Source organism: Cariama cristata, unplaced genomic scaffold (assembly GCF_000690535.1).
Source record: "Cariama cristata isolate BGI_N322 unplaced genomic scaffold, ASM69053v1 scaffold6301, whole genome shotgun sequence".
Lineage (NCBI taxonomy): Eukaryota > Metazoa > Chordata > Aves > Cariamiformes > Cariamidae > Cariama > Cariama cristata.
Window position 1 is genome coordinate 4,391 of NW_009597495.1, and position 17,692 is coordinate 22,082.

At 39.5% G+C, this 17,692-nt stretch overlaps 1 protein-coding gene across 1 annotated transcript in view; it reads left to right on the plus strand.

The window, feature by feature from the left end:
• The window catches only part of RPTOR (regulatory associated protein of MTOR, complex 1), a 156,526-nt gene that overhangs the window by 4,296 nt on the left and 134,538 nt on the right, over window positions 1-17,692 (plus strand). The window contains 2 exon segments of the mRNA XM_009708907.1: window positions 9,788-9,890; window positions 13,180-13,262. Of these exon segments, the coding sequence (XP_009707209.1) occupies window positions 9,788-9,890; window positions 13,180-13,262 (186 nt within the window).

Genomic DNA, 17,692 nt, shown 5'->3' on the forward strand with positions numbered 1-17,692 from the left:
AGGAGAGGGTGGGAGTTTGTGTTTTGGCAGCAGCCTTCACTTTAGTTTGACTTATTCCATCTTAAATGTTTGTTTTCTGTTTGTTTATGCATGATCATGGACTATCAACTGTGTTCATGTTTAGGAAACTCATAACCCAGTAAGCAGTCTGGGGTCTAACCCAAATGACAGGTAGTTTCTGTTCTTCCCCTGGTATGAAGATAAACTCTTAGGAAGACTAGCTTGGAGCACTTTGCTTTGATGCTGTAGTGTGGCCCTGAGAACTGGTAAATCCCTCTCTTCTAGGTCAGTTGTTGAAATCCATTTTAGTTCAATAGTTACTAAAAGCGGCAATTGCTGTCCAGGTAGGTGTGTGAACTGAGTGGTAGCATAGGGCGCCTGCTGGTTTACAAATGTCTTTAAAACCAAAAGAAACCAAAAAACCCAGCCTCTCCCCAAACTGAACCCCCTGCTGTAAGTAATGAGCACTGTCATCTAAATTATAGATTTATATCTTCCTTTACCTAGAACAAAGATCATTTTGAGTTAAGGTGGTTGTGTATTGATTGGATAGAGTTGGGAAGCTTGCACTGGGTCTCCCACCAGCTACACACGTTTTTATGTCTGAGCAGAGAGGGGACTTTAAACAGCTCTGAAGAGTACAACTAGTCACATATTTTGAAAGAAAAGGATCTTACCTTTATACGCCGGTAGGAAACACGGAAATCTTCAATCAATCAGTCAATCTCTTTCTCATCCTATGAATTTTCTCGCTTCAGCTGAGATCTAGGGGTTATAAAATGAACGCTGTTACCAAATGGAATGACAGAAAATGACTATATATTTGTGTTTCTCCGTTTAAAAAAATACAATGAGAGAATACTTATTTATGTATAATGTGCTTCATTTTTTGTCTTGGAGACTGGTGTTGCTGTACTGCTGAGCATATGGTATTTGGAGAGGAGTTAGGCGATTATTGCTACTTAAAAATCAACATACATGTTGTATGGCTAGTTACCCTCCTGCCCCCCCAGCATGTTTATAGAAATTTGAAAGGCCTGTGAATAGCAGACAATGAAAAAAATATACACCTTGAAAGATACACTTAAGTGCTGGACTATTATTGCAGATTGCATACTTTAATTAAAAACATGTATCACTACACGAGGCTTTTCCTCTAATTTCTCAAGTGTGGCAGATGTTAATAAACATTGGTAGAACCCTGGTGCAGCGGTAAATTGCCAGATGGTAGCGGGCTGCTTCACATGAAGCTCTTGTGGCAAAAACTGTGAAGCATCTGTTCTGCTAGCAACGACCACTTCTTTACTTTGGCATTGTGTATGTTTTGATAGTTGAGAGACTGAAGGTTATGTGAACGTTTCAGAAAAGCTTTGTTAATGCTTCTCTGGTTCTTACATTTCTTCTCTCTGCCTTTGTGTAGACAGAGAAATTCAAGGGCAAGAGGCTTCCTTGGAGTTTCATTTTTTGTTTGTCTCCATGGGTTATGTAGGTTTTCTGGGAAGTTTGAGGGGGTTTGGTTGTGTTTTTTCTCTCCGAGATGTTTTAATTGGCTTGCTGCTGTGCTGATCTTCTACCCTTGAAGGTTTCCAAAGGTGACTGTTAGCATAGCATGGCCATGGATAACTGAGGGAGATTATTGATTGTTCTCTGTGTCTCAGCTTTAACTGGCATTTCCAAGTAAATTTGATGAATCCAAGATGTTTGTCTTGCTCTTCTATTCTTCTATAAAGGATGTTCTTTAGATGGCTCTCTCAATAAATTATCCAGTGAAATACTTAACAAAACCAGATTGTGTTAATGGCATTCTTTAATACAAAGCTACAGTGTGGGATACAATAGGTGACAGATGGGCTCAGGGCCTGAAGAGTTCCTTTTTATCTTTTTGTCCTAGTGGTTCTACCAGTGACACCCTCACCGGTATTTTTACTTCTGTATTTGTATTTATTTATTTATTCTTGCTATGTTGTGTCAGGGTGATCTACAGCCAGAGTAGCTTTTGTTGGGTAGGGGATGAGAATGGCAGTGTAATTAGTGCTGTACGCTGCAGAACAGAGAAGAGGAGCAGTGCCTCAGAGGTGTGCAAAATCATCTGTGGTAAGAGTGATGATTTGAGTCATCCCATCCCTCTCCGTGCAGCCTGCCGTCTGGATGGAGCTCTGCATTTGTGACTGTCCCTCTGCTTGACTTCTTCCTTGTAGTCTGACAAAGCTTCTGGAAGGAGCAGAGTCTACAGCACGGTTTGCTCGGAGAAGCTTGGTCGTCTTCCCGCAGTGGCCCCTCCTTTCTCTCCATGGCACATCAGCAGTAAGAAGTTTAAAGCCCTTGAAGTGATCAGGTCGTTGAGCCTTATTGGGCAGAGGGACAGTGTTCTGTACTGTATGGCTCTCAAACACAACCAAACATCTTCATCTTTATGTTCCCGACACTTGAGTTGAAATTACAGACTTAGTCTTGTCCTTATCATTTTCTCCTACTTGCTCCTGTAAGCTCAGGAAACTTCCTGTTTTAAAAAGTTATTTTAATTTAGTGAAGTTGGTTGTAGCTCAGGGATTCCAGTTAAATGGTACAGTGCAATTCCTGGTCAAATATACGTTGTGTAGCACGTATTATTGACTTGTTAAAGATCTAAAAGTGTCATCTAGGAATATTTCGAAATTATAGTTTGTAAGGAAGATCTGAAGATGAAGGAAGTCAACGCATGGGAAGATGGACACCTTTTTAAAGATAGTGCTAGACAGGAGTCAGAATGTGGTGGAATGATGAAAAGAAACCTGTACAGAATGCAAAGCAGATACAGAGTTGTGCTGAGGTGAAAAGGAAAGGCGTTGTCACAGATCAAATGAGGAATAACATCTAGAAAATGTCTCTTGCTGATTCTTTTTGCATGTTGTATAAGGAAAGTGAAGATCATAGAAATAAAATACTTGTTTCCTGTTATTTTTCATTATTTTTGAGGAATGATTGGCAGGGACAAGAGAACACCATTTTGGTTATATACGTCTAAGCAGTGGTTTAAAGGCAATATTTTGATGCTTTGCTATGTCAGAGTGCATCAGCCTACGTGACTTTCTAGTTTTTAATCTTAAGAGCAGTTCTATCATGCACGATTACCTTTGATCTCTGAGGGCTCCTTCAGAAGCTGAGGTCGCTGGGCCATAGCATGGCAATTGATATTATTCACTATCCGACAGAGAAGACGCCCACTGTTCTCAGAGCAAGTAAATATACATATACACTGTCTATCGTGGGTATTGGCTGAGAGTAGTAATTCATCTACAAGCATAAGAAGTGCTTATAAAGTAAATAGTGAAGCCAGCAGTTAAAAGTCTGTTTTATGAGGAGCTGTGTTAGCGTTACTGACTGCTCTTGAACTTTGTGTAGTAGCTGCATTCACTGGGTAAACAAACATGTTGGACATAATAAACCTCAGAGGAAAATTCATAGTATCAGTGCAGAATACAGAGGTTAGAAAAGGAAAACAAACGCTAAGGAGGAGTTGATCTAGGAATCTAGTGTATGCTGTCACAACAGTCACAGCAGGAAGCGACCTTTTGGGCAACAGATGGCTGAAGACTACCTGCAGAGGTGTTGAATTATTAATATTAACTTGAGGTATTTCTTTGCATTCTACTATTTTTATCGCTGTCGAGAAGCACGCTGAGATTTTTTTTTTTCCATAACAATTTATTTCTCTTAAACTTTATGTAAAAAAACTTCCTTGAAACTGATAGCTGTTCCTTTTTAGATGTTTTACATTGCATATGTTACAGGTCAGCTGAAGAGGACTGGCACATCTGTCGTCTTTTGGTATTTGGCCTGCTAAAGGGAAGATCCATTAAAAAAAGAGAGTAGCACTTGATTCTCAATCATCTCACACGGTGTGGTGTGAAATGAACGTAGAAGGGTACCAAATGAGCGCTTGATGGTGTAAGTGACTGCTCAGAGGGCAATGCGTCAAACAGACCCCACTTCTGCAGCAAGGATCTGTATTCCTTCTGCCTGCTCCCTGGGTAGAGATAAGTCATGTACCTGTGGGATACGTTCTGTCTGAGTCGCTCCCTTCAGGAACCTGCCTTTGGTTTTGTGTGCAGTTGTGTGATCAAGGAGGTGGACCAGGAAGGTCAAGGTTTTGTCTCCCTGTTCAAAATTTTCAATGTTTTCACCAGCTGATTTGCAAACTGGCATTCCCTCAGTGGTGTGTTTTGTACCTAAGCCCGGAAATTATGTCTCTGCTGTTAGAGAGCACCCACACAAAGTGTTCCCACCTGTCACCTTTTAGCTGGGAGCCTGAAATGGGCAGTTGGCACAGAGTTCAGGATGCCCATCTGCTCCTGTGGCTGATATGCCGTGAGTCTCATCACCCCCAGAAGAGCCCCACTCCAGTTCAGCAAGCAGCTTGCTGCAGGAAGCCACCTTGTTGTGAGAGAGCCTGCCAGGTGTGGATGCGATGTATAAAAGCTTCCATGAGGGCTGGGAAAGAGAAAACGTGATTTTCTGGGTGTTGCAGAATGATCTGTAACTGAAACTCCAAAGGGAGAACAATGTTTTGTGTTGTTAAATATTGCTGTTAGTGCTCAGTGTTTAGAGAACTTATTGTTGAAGTATTCAATGGCTCCAAATGTCTCCAAAACAGTTAACGTTTTAGAGTTGTCTGTGGAACACCTAGCTGGTTTTGCCTTTTGGTTGAGAGCCTTGTACTAAATCTATATAAATGTATATAAAGAAAAATGTCCAAAACAAGTCTTTAGGAAGGGAATTAATTGACTGAACAAGCAGGCAGAATTGAGCCTACTGGCCAATAAAGATTCCCAAATGAGACGGATATGAGGATTTCTCAGTCTGGAAATCTGTCCCAGTATTTGTATTTAATGCTGATAAGTTCACCCTCAGCTCTGTAAGATAACATAGCAACATATATTTTATGTTTAATGCTGACTTAGTCTTGTGTTTGTATTAACTCACAGAAGCAATTTTAACTTACTGGCATGAAACCAGGCAGGTTTATAATGGTTGAGTGTTCGTCTGTGTAATGTTTAAGCAGAATTTTTTCAGCTTGAAAATTGCAGTGTAGAAATAAAATATTTATGGGTTTTAAAATGTCCATTCTGAAATGTTAGGTAAGGGTCTTACCACAAAATGCAAAAGTTCTCATAAATTGATGGACTCACTTGTTCTTGGTATTGCTTGAACTAGAAGATAAAACAGTTATATGACTCTTTTCTAAGTTGCTAACCCCATTCTTACATAGCCTATAACAAATCTACGGCAACTGATGAAATGGGGTGTCTCAGTTACAGTCTGGGCTGGAATTACTTTCGGGTATGCTACAATAGCATAAGTTGGGCTCCTCATGGTGTTAAAACTTCAGGTTTTCAATCAAAGCCATTCTTAGGAAGACAATCTAATATTTCTTCTAGCTGGAAATAACTGCAGAAATTGCACTAATTTTGATTTGAGATACCCATGGGTGGTGTTACTCTCTTGTCTGCAAATCTGTTTTGTCTCGAAAGAAGAGGTGAATTAAAAATATTTTACAAGTTCTCTGATCTGTAGTATAATATGTAAAATTTCATGTCAAATGCTTTAATAAGCATCTTCTCTTCTGAATAGACACACAACTACCTCTGTTCAGTTACTCCCATTTCTGATCGGTTTGGGGTTTAAATTCAGTACCATTACTTCTCAGGAATAGGTTTTTGACTGAGTGGATTTTGCAATTTAAGTATTGCAGGATGCAATAGAGAGTTGTGAATTGTATCCATTTTTTTTTAACGTACAAATTACATTATATAGAGAAGAGCCCACAGTAAGAGCTTCTGTGATTTTGATCTTGCGCCCTTGCTGAGAAAGCATTTTGGATATTGGTTTTCCTAGAAGCTTGCCAAATATTCTTATGCTTCACTTTTTAATTCTAACAAAAATCCATTGAAATGTATTCTGTTGGATATGTTCTTGAAATGTAGAAGTGAAAATTTCCACTGTCTTAATGGCAGATGAGAATATTATTGTACTTCTTGTATTTAGAAGCTTTAAATATGCTACAAAGTTTCTGGTAGTATGTTCCAAAACAGTTTAGAAACGTGAAAAGCATTATTCGGTTTCTTCGGCTCAGGTTTTCTTTTGATCTGTAATGATTCAACATCATAGATGGATGTTGAGTAGGAGTCAGGGGGGAGTGTAAGAGAGCTGTAATTCTTACTGGAGATGTGCTCTTTATTAGCAGAACAAATAGTTGTGAAGTATAATACTTTACGTCCTTTGTGGGGAGGTAGGCAGAGGGGAAATAACCCCATTTGTCTTTGGGATCAGTTAGACTGTTACTTTTCATGACCAGTTTGCTGTCTGTTTTCAAGGAGAAATGCTTATTTAAAGCACCAAACTTGGGAATAGAAAATAAATATCAGCCTGTTCGGCATAAGTCACGGATCAGACATTACTAGTAAAATATTGAAAAATAAGTCAGTATTAGACCACAAATGGGAAACAATAAATAAATGAGACAGAAAAGATTGTTTGGCAGGATATTTTCTCTTGAAAGAATGATTGTATGTTCCCACTTCTAATAAGTTATTTTGTCCTGTAGTTTTCTTTATTTCCTTCTGGGTTTGTAGTGCGTGTTTGCCAGCGCATAATTACTGCTGGGGCTGTTGGTGCTCTTTAACACTCTGCAGCACCGTGTGTTTTCTGAGGCTCTGTGAACTGGTGATGGATGTAGCATCCTGAAAAGGTGTCCTTGTGTGCAGGTTAAAGTTCAGTCAGTGCAAGTAGTTCTGCAGTGGTCAAGTGTTTTGTGGGGGGTTTTGGGGTGGTGTGGTTTTTTTTTTTTTTTTCCTTTTCTTTCTTCTTCCTACCGGACCATACTGCTGAGCACTAATATTCTCAACAAATGTGCGTAGTTGGTACATAACCCTTCTATGCTGCTTAAAATAGCAAAGGTTACCTACGTAAGATCTTTTGTTAAATGGGATTAATTTCTTATCTTTGCCTGGTGCACAGGTGGGTCAAGCCAGAAGTCTCGACAGGAACTGTGTGCCTCTTACTTTTTGAAACATTCAATGGGTTTTGGGAAAGCGGAGGCAGCAAAGGATGATGCTAAACAATAATCTTGAAAGGTGTTGCTGTCTAAATGAAGTTATTTCCTTATCTTTTGTTATCTTCTCAAAAGGAGTGGAAAGATTTCAAACTGCATGTTGTAATAAGTATTTATTGCAATATCGAAGCAACATGGTGTTTTCATCGGTGCAGTCGTCAATTTTGTACATGAAATTAGGTAGGCCAGGGAGAATGCCAGGTGCACTGGCTGAGGAAAAATAAGACACTGAAGTCCTGGCTGCCAGGCATCTGTTTTGCTGGGTGGAAAGCATTTAAAAATCTGTCCGTTGGGTTTTAAGACTAAAGGGAACTATTTTCATCCTTTGCAACTTATGTGCAGCAGCCTGCATCGTGTACGAGTGAGCCTGTTTACAGAGGCCAGTAAGGGATGTACTGGTAACTGAAGGTGCATGGAGCTTCCAGGTGGTCTCTCATCACTTTTAAAAATCAGGCCATCTTCATAACACACAATCTTTTTACTGAGTGAACTGAAAAATTAAAAATTTTGGAACTATTCTTCCTTTTACTAGTGCTGGGTATTAATCTGTTACCTTGAAAATAATGTATCTATGTCTTGAAAATAACTCCTAGCGTAGCAGTACGCAGTTCTGGAGCTGGGGGAGAAGTCTGGCATCATTTTGTGGGGGTCACGGATTCTCGGTGTGTGGTTTGGATCAGGAGGTAAATCAGTCAGTACTTGGATGTTGGAGTAACTTTGTACACAAGAAGTCCATCCAGTTAAAAAATGTCATGTGTGCCTGTTACATTTGTAAATATATTGAATTTTTGTTGCAGCTCTTGTAGGCTGGTTTTTGTTGGGAGTCTGTCTTCTAGCGAACTGCTGGTGAGATCTTTGCACTGGGTTCTGTAAAAGCAGGGCAGCAGTTGCCCTGTGTCTGGATGAAATTATTTTCCAAACAAAGCAAAAAAAATGAGAGGGAAGAGTAAGGTGTATGTGAGCAATGTGAAAAGGGCCAACAACATGTTGGTGGAACAGTTTGGTTTTGAGGGTAGCAGGTTGATGTTGATAAAATAAGTGAAAGAAAGTGAGAGGAAAAGAGAGATGAAAGCAAAAGATAAGAAAAGCAGGTAGAGAGAGAGAGAAGGATGGAAAAGACTTCCAGGGGGAGAGGAGTGAATCAGGTTGGTTCCCAGCACAGATGTCTACTCTCCATCAAGAGCCCCTGGGTTTGGCTGCAGGCATCCAGGTCGTGGTGGTGTTGCCTTGGGGCTCCCTGGCCATGCTCAGCTTTGGAGGGCCAAGCTGTATCTTGCAGCTGATCCTCATTTTGCCAGTAATGATACTTCTACTAGGTACTGTTCTTAATTTTGATAAAGTACTCTTAGTGCATGTGTACTTAGTGCTGAACTTCAGCTGTGGACCTTTTCACCCCATCCTTGTGCACTCGTTTGGGAACCCTTGTGAAACGCCAGTGAGGGAATCCCTATTCAGACTCTTGTTTTCCTCTGTATTCTGGGAAGTGCTGCTTCCTTCTTGCTAACGCATGGGCGTGTGTAACCCCTACGTGATTTCTGGGGGTTGTTAGCAAGAACATGGCTTGAGATGAAGCCGTTAACCAGATTTCTTGCTAATTTTTCACTCAGGGCTCCCCATCATAGACATGGGAGTCAGTGGATTCTGTAGAATTTCTGTCCTAATGTAGAGCCTGTCCCCCCTTCTTGGTGTGAATAGTGTCTCTCTGCTCCAGTTTCTAGTTTCTTTATAAATTATACATTTGTGTGGCTCTAGCTTCTTCTGTAAGCATGAAATTTGGATTTTTTTTAATTTTTCTTTTTCCTGATGTTGTGAATTGTAATGAGCACCCTGGGGAAGAGGAGATGCGGGTGGCCTTGCTTCAGACAAGCGAGGGAGTACTGAACACTTGATGGAAGTACTGTGAGCCACGTTACTTCTTTTGTTTTCCTTCTCTGGCTTAGGTATCAGGATGAGGGAGTTTAGAAAAGAACATTAAGATGTGAACTAAATTTTCAAGCAATATTTTTAACTGGCTGTGGTGCTTAGTCATTGGTTTAATGCAGGTTTGTGGTCAGAGGTGAGGGATCAGCGGGTTTGGATGTCACGGGTTCCTGGTGCCCCTTGTGGCTACAGCAGCGGGTCCAGATGTGTGACCTGGTCAGCTCCGCCGGGCAATGCTCAACCAGGAAGGCGAGCAGAGTGGTGACTTCTCCTAAGATAAGGCTATCCAGGATAACTAACACATAAGGAAAACAAACAGAAATGGACTAAACATTTTGTTATGGTTTAGTTGGTCACTTGGGTGTTTTTTCCCTCATAGTGCTTTTAGTTTTAATATTAGAGAGGACATGCTGTATTATAATATTGATCAGGGACCCTGAATAGCATATTCTCATGTTTTAATAATGTATTTCAGTTGGACAGTGACTAAAATGAGTAGCAGAAGTCCACTGATATCCATTTCCATGCTCTGTAAAAGAAGAATGGGGTCTGGAAATAATAATAAGAATAGTAGCAAAAAGTCTAAGTACTGTTCTATTTTAAAAAAAATGAAAAATTTAATCAGTCATGCCTTGCTTAAAATAGTGTGTGTTAAAGAGCAGATAACAAAGGTTTGTAGAAACTCTTCAAAAGTTATAGCAGTGGTAAAATTTCAACACAAGTGAAAATTGATTTTGTTTCTACACTAAGTGAGCATTTTATTGTCTGTCTTTGCAGATGAAGACTGTTAGTGTTGCCTTAGTTTTGTGCCTAAATGTCGGTGTGGACCCTCCTGATGTGGTGAAAACGACTCCCTGTGCCCGTCTGGAGTGTTGGATCGGTAAGTCTTGAGAACTTCCAAGCTCCAGCTAACTCTATTAATCTTACAAATACTGAGTTATGACATATATAGTAATCTTTAAGTTGTATGTTTCCTGGACTTAAAACTAGAGTGAACAAAAGGAAATCTGGTATCTGATTTCAGTCTATCTGTATGGGTTAATTAAGAGTCCAGCAGTAACTGCTGCCATAGGTTGTCTTTCTTTCCTGCTTTATTCTAAAATGAAATAGCATGGAGAAAAAAAAAACCCTGTTAATTAGCTACTTAGCTTTCTTTTAATTGTTGTAGATTTATAAATATGTAAGGAAATCTCTGAGCAGTTACATCTTTAGAGTACTGTGATGTGCAAAGGTTTGAAATTACCCTGCCTCATACAATATAGAACTAAGTTTCTGTAAAGTGCATGGACTTTACTGCATGTTGAGGTGACTGCTCTGGGGCTATTTTAATTGGGATCATGAATTCAGAAGACCTGGAATTACTCCCAAGGATGTCTTGCCAGCAGTTCCAACACCTGGGCTTGCTACTTTGATGCAGTGTTGGACTAAATTCCTAGGTGGTTTTTTTTTTTTTAAGGAATGAAAAGTTTGGTTTTGGAGATCAAGTCTGATTATCAAGATGAGACAGATCTGAAGTAATATTACAAGGAAATACTTTGTGTAGGAAAGCTTTCTAAGAGAGATTTGATTTTTATCTAGGAATTGAAAATGTTCAGTCTTAGCAAGTAACATGCAGAGTGCTGTAATCCTGAACTCTGTGGCTTATGATAGGCTGCAGAAACAAATTAATCATTGTACAAACTGAATTTCTTTAAAAACTTTCAGAATGTCTCGTTTCTAGCCTTGCCTTACCTGCTTTATGAATCATAGCATCTCTTTTTTTTTTGTTTTAACCTAAGAATGCTGATGACTTAAAGCAGTTAAAAAGCCATGAGCATGCACTAACAACTACATCTAATCAGTGGAGAGAACAGCTCTGATTTCTTATTGACACACAAGTAGAGAGCAAAGAGAATGAGCAGCATTGCAGAGTCATTAAAATAAAGTTATTAGTCGCCATCGTCAACAAAGAGAATTTTGAATGCAGTTTTGTAATTGAATTTTTAGTGTGTATATATACACAAGTACTCATTTCCATTTCCAGCCAACTTTAAATTTCTGAGAAAGATAATTGCAAAAATATCTGCTGTTTTTTCTTCTATACAACAGTCTCAAGAGAAGCTAATGGTGTATATTGTGGAAACATGTCTTTGCCAGATGTGCAAGGAAGTGTGGAAATCATTTTGGTGCAATTGCTGCTATTTACAACTGAGCCGAGATCACCAGCTTGTGAACTGGGGTAACAAATGGCCATCGCAGTCTCGGACAAAAGCCACTTGCAGTTCTCACAGTACCTTCCAGATGCACCCTTAGAACATCTGAAGTGTTTTGTTTTTCTCCAGAATTAAGCCCTAGCTGACATCTGTGCTACAGTGTCAGCCTGGCACCGTTTAAGGCACGGGGAGCTCCATACCATGATTATAGCGACGGTATCTTGGCCCGTATAACTGCAGGCCTTCGCTAGCCTTATAGATACACTCAGCAAGGGAGGCTGAAGGCTCCCGTAATGACTGTGATAGCATGAGCTATATTTAGGACAATAATTTGTTTCCATTGTTTGGCTCTTGGAATGGCACCAGTGTACTTTATTTTTGTATCAAGGGTATTGTTAATAATGCTAATTACTCTGAAGGCACTCCAGAGTCTACAAACTACATTCCTCTGCTGTCAAAGTGCGTATGAAGTATTTTTAATTTCTTTTTCTGAAGTTCAGTTTGGTCCTTTTGAAGGAGTCAAAAAAAAAAAAAACCCAAAAAACCCACCCCAAAAAACCCCAACCAAAAACCAAAACCCACAAACCTGATGTGTTTATGCTATTTTTTTGTTTCCTTTTTTAAATTTGAGCAGTAGCTGATGGCATGTTAACTACCAATAGAGGTTATAAGGCAGTGTGAATACTTTTGGGGGATTACTGTTCAACATCTCAAGGGTATTGCCTTGAAACTCTCCTTAAATAGCAAGGGGACTGTTGTGGTTCAGAGCAACAAAGCCTGCTGCAATATGTAGAGGCGTTTCTAAAAGGTACGTGGGGAGTGCGGTGACAGCAGGGTCGGCCGTGGGGAATGGGTGCTTGTTCCGCCCTGGAGACGGCTCTGGCGAGGCTTCTGGAACCAGAGCTGCAGCTGAGGCAAAGGCAGTAGGCAGGCTGAGCAGACAATTTACTGCTGTTTGTGTTTGGTTTAGGAAAATGTAAATGGTATACTCTCATTACCTTAAATCTTTCTGTAAAAGTATACTAAAATTTAAATAAGGTCCTAGCTTTTATTCATTTAAGAAAAATAACTCCTAAAATCCTGCTTTCATCCTACTTTATTATATTTTGTTTCTAACAGTACAAGGTAGAATGTTTGTAAAGATTTAAAAAAACCCACTTCATTGATTCGGTTAAATGCTTTTAAAATTTACATTAAATTGCAAAATATTAGCTTCTAGTTTTTTTGAGACTTGTTAATAGCATCAATTATATGGCTGTGGTTTTTGAATAAAGCACGTAAGCTGAAATTGTGTCCGTATGTATGGATGGTGGTAATTATCTAGTGATAAAATTAACTTCTTAAAAATTACGAATGACATATAATCTCTGAAGCAGTAAGCAATGGAAGTAAATGAAGCAGGATTTTGTATTCATCAAGAAGAAATGTTTATCATCAAATATTTAACCAATTAAAATTTTTGTCATTATTTACTACAGAAACCTTTTTTTCAATATTAAAAGAAACAAATGTAATGCTTCTCCTGTCTTTCAAAACAAAATTGTATTTATTACCTTAGCGAGAGAAATCTTCCAAATTTGACAGTCTTTAATGGTATTCAATTTGTACTTGAGTGAAGAATTTGGGGATAATTTTTGGGTATTGTACCCGAGTAAATTCTGTGAAGAATGTAATGTTTATGAATTTGAAATTGAATGCATGAAAGGAACCGGTATTACAATATCATTAAATGATCTTTCTTGCAAGCAGAACACTGGAGAGGGAAAGTGTGGAGAGCTTTTGGCTTCTTTCTTCTGCAAAGGGGGGGTGGTGCTCGTGCTTTGAGGTAGACTTTGGTCTCCCAGGTTGCAGATCGGGATTTTACAGAAACATAACGTGGAGTAGCTAAAGGTTTAAATGCATATAGAATTGGAAATAATTTCTGCCTCTTGTCAAGCTGAGTGATTCAAAAATACTGATTTGTATTATATTTCCTAGATCCTCTGTCAATGGGTCCTCAAAAAGCTCTGGAAACCATTGGTGCAAATTTACAGAAGCAGTATGAAAACTGGCAGCCAAGAGTAAGTATTTCTTGGCCTTCCCCTCTGCAGCTAGAGATATGATACTCCTTTGTGATAACATTCAACGTAGACTGAAAACTGAGATCTGTCTCTGTTCTGTGGCGTGGTGGTCTTGCGGCATTTGTTGCTTCCTTCATCCCTCAGTGTGAATAAATTCTTGCAAGCTGTCAAACTTGGTAGCTTTCTAGCTGATATCCCCCTTGGCTAATGGGTAGATTAGCAAAGCACTTTCTTTGATCATGTCTGGGGTGTTTGTTTAAAGCACTAAGTTCTACAGTGATTTTCTTAAATTTAGGTTGCTCTGACTTTATTGTATTTTTTGAGATGTTCTGAAGTTTTCATTCTGAGTTCATAGTTTCTTCTATTCTAAAAATGTGTTTGGCCTTAGCAAGTTCAAAACTGTCCCAGCACTCATCAGTACTGTTTTATCCTTTGCAACAAATGAAGGTTGTGCAGTTAGTAGCTGAGGAAGGCTTTTGGTTTTGTTGTCAAACATAATTTCAGAGCTTTGGTAACTGCTAGTTCTAACTAAAGTATAATGTGTGTATATGTTTTTGAAAGTGAATGTTTTGGATAGTAGTAATGCAAAGCAGAAGTTAAAGCAACATGCAAGCAACTGACTGTATATTTCATGTTTTGTAACATCCCACTTTTTCAGGCTGGGAAAGTGTTTTGCTTCTGGATATTTCTGTGTCCAGAGTGTCATATGTCTCAGTAAATAAGCTACAGAAAAATCTACAGAATGAAATTTGAAGTCTGCAGCACTTTCCAAGTAGATACAAAAAACGAACTGTAGAATCATCTTCACTGTTAATATTCCCCAGTATGTTCATGTCCTTATCTGTATGCTCTAGGCAGTTTGGGTTAAAATACTCCTCTTCAAAGTACCCGGGCTATTGACTACTAAATCATAAATTTATCATTATAAGCATGTAATGTGTAAACCAAACAGAAATAGTAACTTCACTGAACGAACCTACCTGTAGATTTGCTTTCATATTTTTTTTTTTTTTCCCTTGTGATGTGGCTTGCATACTAACCTGGTCTTCATTTTTTAAGGAGACATTGTTTCTTCTCTTCCTTTTAGTTTGTCTTCAGTAATAATAATGGTGTGCATTTTTGTCAGCACCAGGACTATATTTTGTTTCTAACATTGCTCACTACCTTATTTAATCTATAAATAATATACCAAATGTCTCTGTAACGTCTCAGTATATAGTTTAAGAGTATGGCCCGCGGTTGGAAAAGTTACCAGTACTTTCCTGTCCTCTGTATAGGACGACTGGTTGAGAAGGCATTTGTGTTAACAGTGCCCTTAGGTATTTTTAATCGGTCCTTCTATTTAAACTGTGATGGGTTACATTCACTTACTTGTTTCTTTATAATTTATAAAATCGCTAAAGATAGATTGTCACTGCTGATGTTTTGTTCGGGTCTGGAACCTAGAAGCTCTGAACATCCCTGTTCTTACAGGGCGGTAGAGAACTTGGGGGTTTTGTTCTTTTATTGTTGCAGTAGTAGATATAAACTTCTTTTTTGCCAGACATTGCTGACAGTATTTTTCACCAAAAAAAGAATTGTTGGCATGTGTGTTGTTAAAGGCTGCCGGTGAAGTAGTTTGTTGCATGCAAGTCCCTTCTCTACTTTCTGATTCAAACTTGATGGAAGTAGTAGTGTATTCAGAGCAATTTATGTATGAATGGAAATACAGTTCATACCGGTTCTTTACCTCTTGCCTTTGTGTGATACTTCCCTGCTCCTTTATTCAGGGTTGACTGACTAGAACTGAGTTCATCATTCCGTAAAAGCTGAATGTATTACCTGAAGGAGACTTGCTGTTTTTATTGGTGAAATGTTAACATTACTGAATCTGTGGATAATTGTCTGTGGGTATGCTTTTTTCTGAAGTGTTTTGTAAGTGTATTTGTATAAGAAGGTCTTGTCTTGAAGCGTATATCGTATATATTTAAGGCAAGAGAATTTACTTTTGCGTTTTTCCTCTTGGTACATTGACAATTTTTTTTACTCTCTCTATAGCAGCCCAAGAATTTGGCAGAAAATTCAAATAGCGCCTGAAATCAAATAGGAGAGTAAAACATCCTGATACAAAGGTGAAAACAAGCGTTTTTCTCTGCTCTTTAGTAACAGAGTCCATACTACTGAGGAATGAGGGACAGGCGTCTAGAAGCAGCAGGTACCCTGTGTGGGCCGACCTCACGCTGCCTTGTAGAGTTTGCACAAAACACGAGGCAATTACTGAGCTCAGATGTTTGTGTGCAAGGTGCCTGGTTCTTAACAGTAAATCACAGCCCTTTGAAACATTGCAAAGCTAAACACGCACCATTTTATTGCACTCTACAGGGCTCTTGAGTTTTCTGCAGTAATAAAGAGAAGTTGATGTGCCATCTGCAATAAAACAATAGGAACATTATTGAATTTCCTAGACCTTTCATATAAATACTAATACATCTCATTTTGTCTGTTTCTCAGTGTTTTGGAATGGTTGAAGAATTGATGAAAGGAAGACAATTTGGGGAAAGCTAGGCAGTCTGAAAAAAAGACCAAATCATTTAAAATCTTCTGAAACAGCCAATATTGCTGGGCTGTCAGTGTGGGTCCTTACACTAGCAAATGCCTGTCCTCAGTATCTTGTTGTGAACACAGAAATGGTGCTAAGTAGTGGTAAATGGACCAGGTTGGTAATAAATGCTGTGTGAAAGGTCCGGTGACATTGCTACCAGTGCAGTCCTTGTCTGCTTACAATTGTAGGATGTTGTTCAAATACATTTTTGTTGAATACAAATAGCTTAGATGAAAAAGCTTTAAAAGGGGTAAGCATGAAAATTCTTGGTTTCTGGAAGCTCCCAGGCTGCAGAGCTGATGCATATTTCCTTCCAGGTCTTATTGAGCCCCTTTCTAAATAATTTATCAGCTTGCCATTGCTTGAAGTATTTGTTCTGATTAAATTTAAGACTTTGCTTTATTGTTGTGTAGCTACATAAATTTGTGTGCTGCGGGAGTGAAAAACACTTCAGCCGTTGTTTCATCTGCAAGATACTGCAGTTAAACAATATTTGGTCATTTTGTTGCAATTCTTAAATGAAAATTTTACTGGGGGAAGAGAGTAGGAGAGGACAAAGCTGTAGGCTTTCTCTGTCTTTATAAAGAATTTTCTGAACAAGTAAGAGTTCTCGCAATTCAGTGCAAAGATAATTCGGGTACTAGTGAAAAAGTGGAAAGAAAAAAAGGCAGCTCTTGTCTAATGTTACCTTGGGTCGTGGGTTTTGAGTTTCACTGGGCACGGAAGGGGTTAAACCTGAGGGTAATCTGGAAAGCAGGCTCAATTACAGGGGATAAAAGGGGTTGCTTAAGCAGCTGAGAATGAAAGGAGGAAAAGGTAGTGAAAGTTAAGAGCACAGGACCCCATAAGGCTCAGCCTGACTGGAAGGGGAAAAAAACCTTCCCTGGGCCTGCTCTTCTGGCTTTGGGGGTCTGCGGCCAGGTGGGGCTGGGAAGGGCTGGGGGAGCCGGGAACACCCGGGCTGGGGCTCGCAGGACCTGGATGAAAACGTTTGGCAGGCAGTGCTGGTGGAAAGGGAGAGCCTTTAGCTGAGACAGCACATTATATCACTTTAATTGCCCTTAACATTTCTATTGGAGATTCTTCCCATGCTCTGTATTTAAAATATTTAGATAAGAAATTGATCACATTGAAATGGTATTTCTCTCCTTCTGATCTTCATTTATTACCCTTTGCAGAATACTGCCTGTGTTAGGTGCGAGGTTGTACTAAGTGACCATCGAGAGCGCCGGTTTCTTGTGCTGGAAGCAAGTAGCAAATATTTTCCCTGTTGTTTGGATGCAAATTTAGTTTTCTTGGCAGCATTGCATGTTATGCCATTCAAAAGGCAGGAACTTGCCTTCATTTAAAAGTCAACAGACTTTGTTTGAAAATAGGAATAACAGACTGCGAATTCTGAGTGCTGCTGCAGTGAGATGGTTTATGGAGATGCAGTAGCTAGCGGGCATTTTTATGAGCAGAAGTTACTGTTACTTAAGTCCCAGTTTTCATCCATTTATCAGCAGAGCCTGGGACTTGGGTTCTTTGCTGTAGCGTTCTGCAGAGCTGGAGCAGAGGGGTTCGTGGCGAGGATGAAGGTGTTACTCAGCTTTCTACTGCTCCTCTGCACAGCACGCTGTTCCTTTTCTTGTGGAGTGGTTTGGGAGAGCGTGTTTTTCTGCATCCTCTTGGCTGGAGTTCTCTGAACTGAGCTACAGTACTTTTGTATAAAAGGCACCAGTTACCCCATGTACAATGATTATTGTGTGCAGCATTGTACAGAATGCTACGAGATGAGGTCGGTCTGTGATTGCTGGCTTTGTTCTTAGAAGGGTGCCAGACTTTTTCTAGCCCCCCCCCCCCCCCCCGC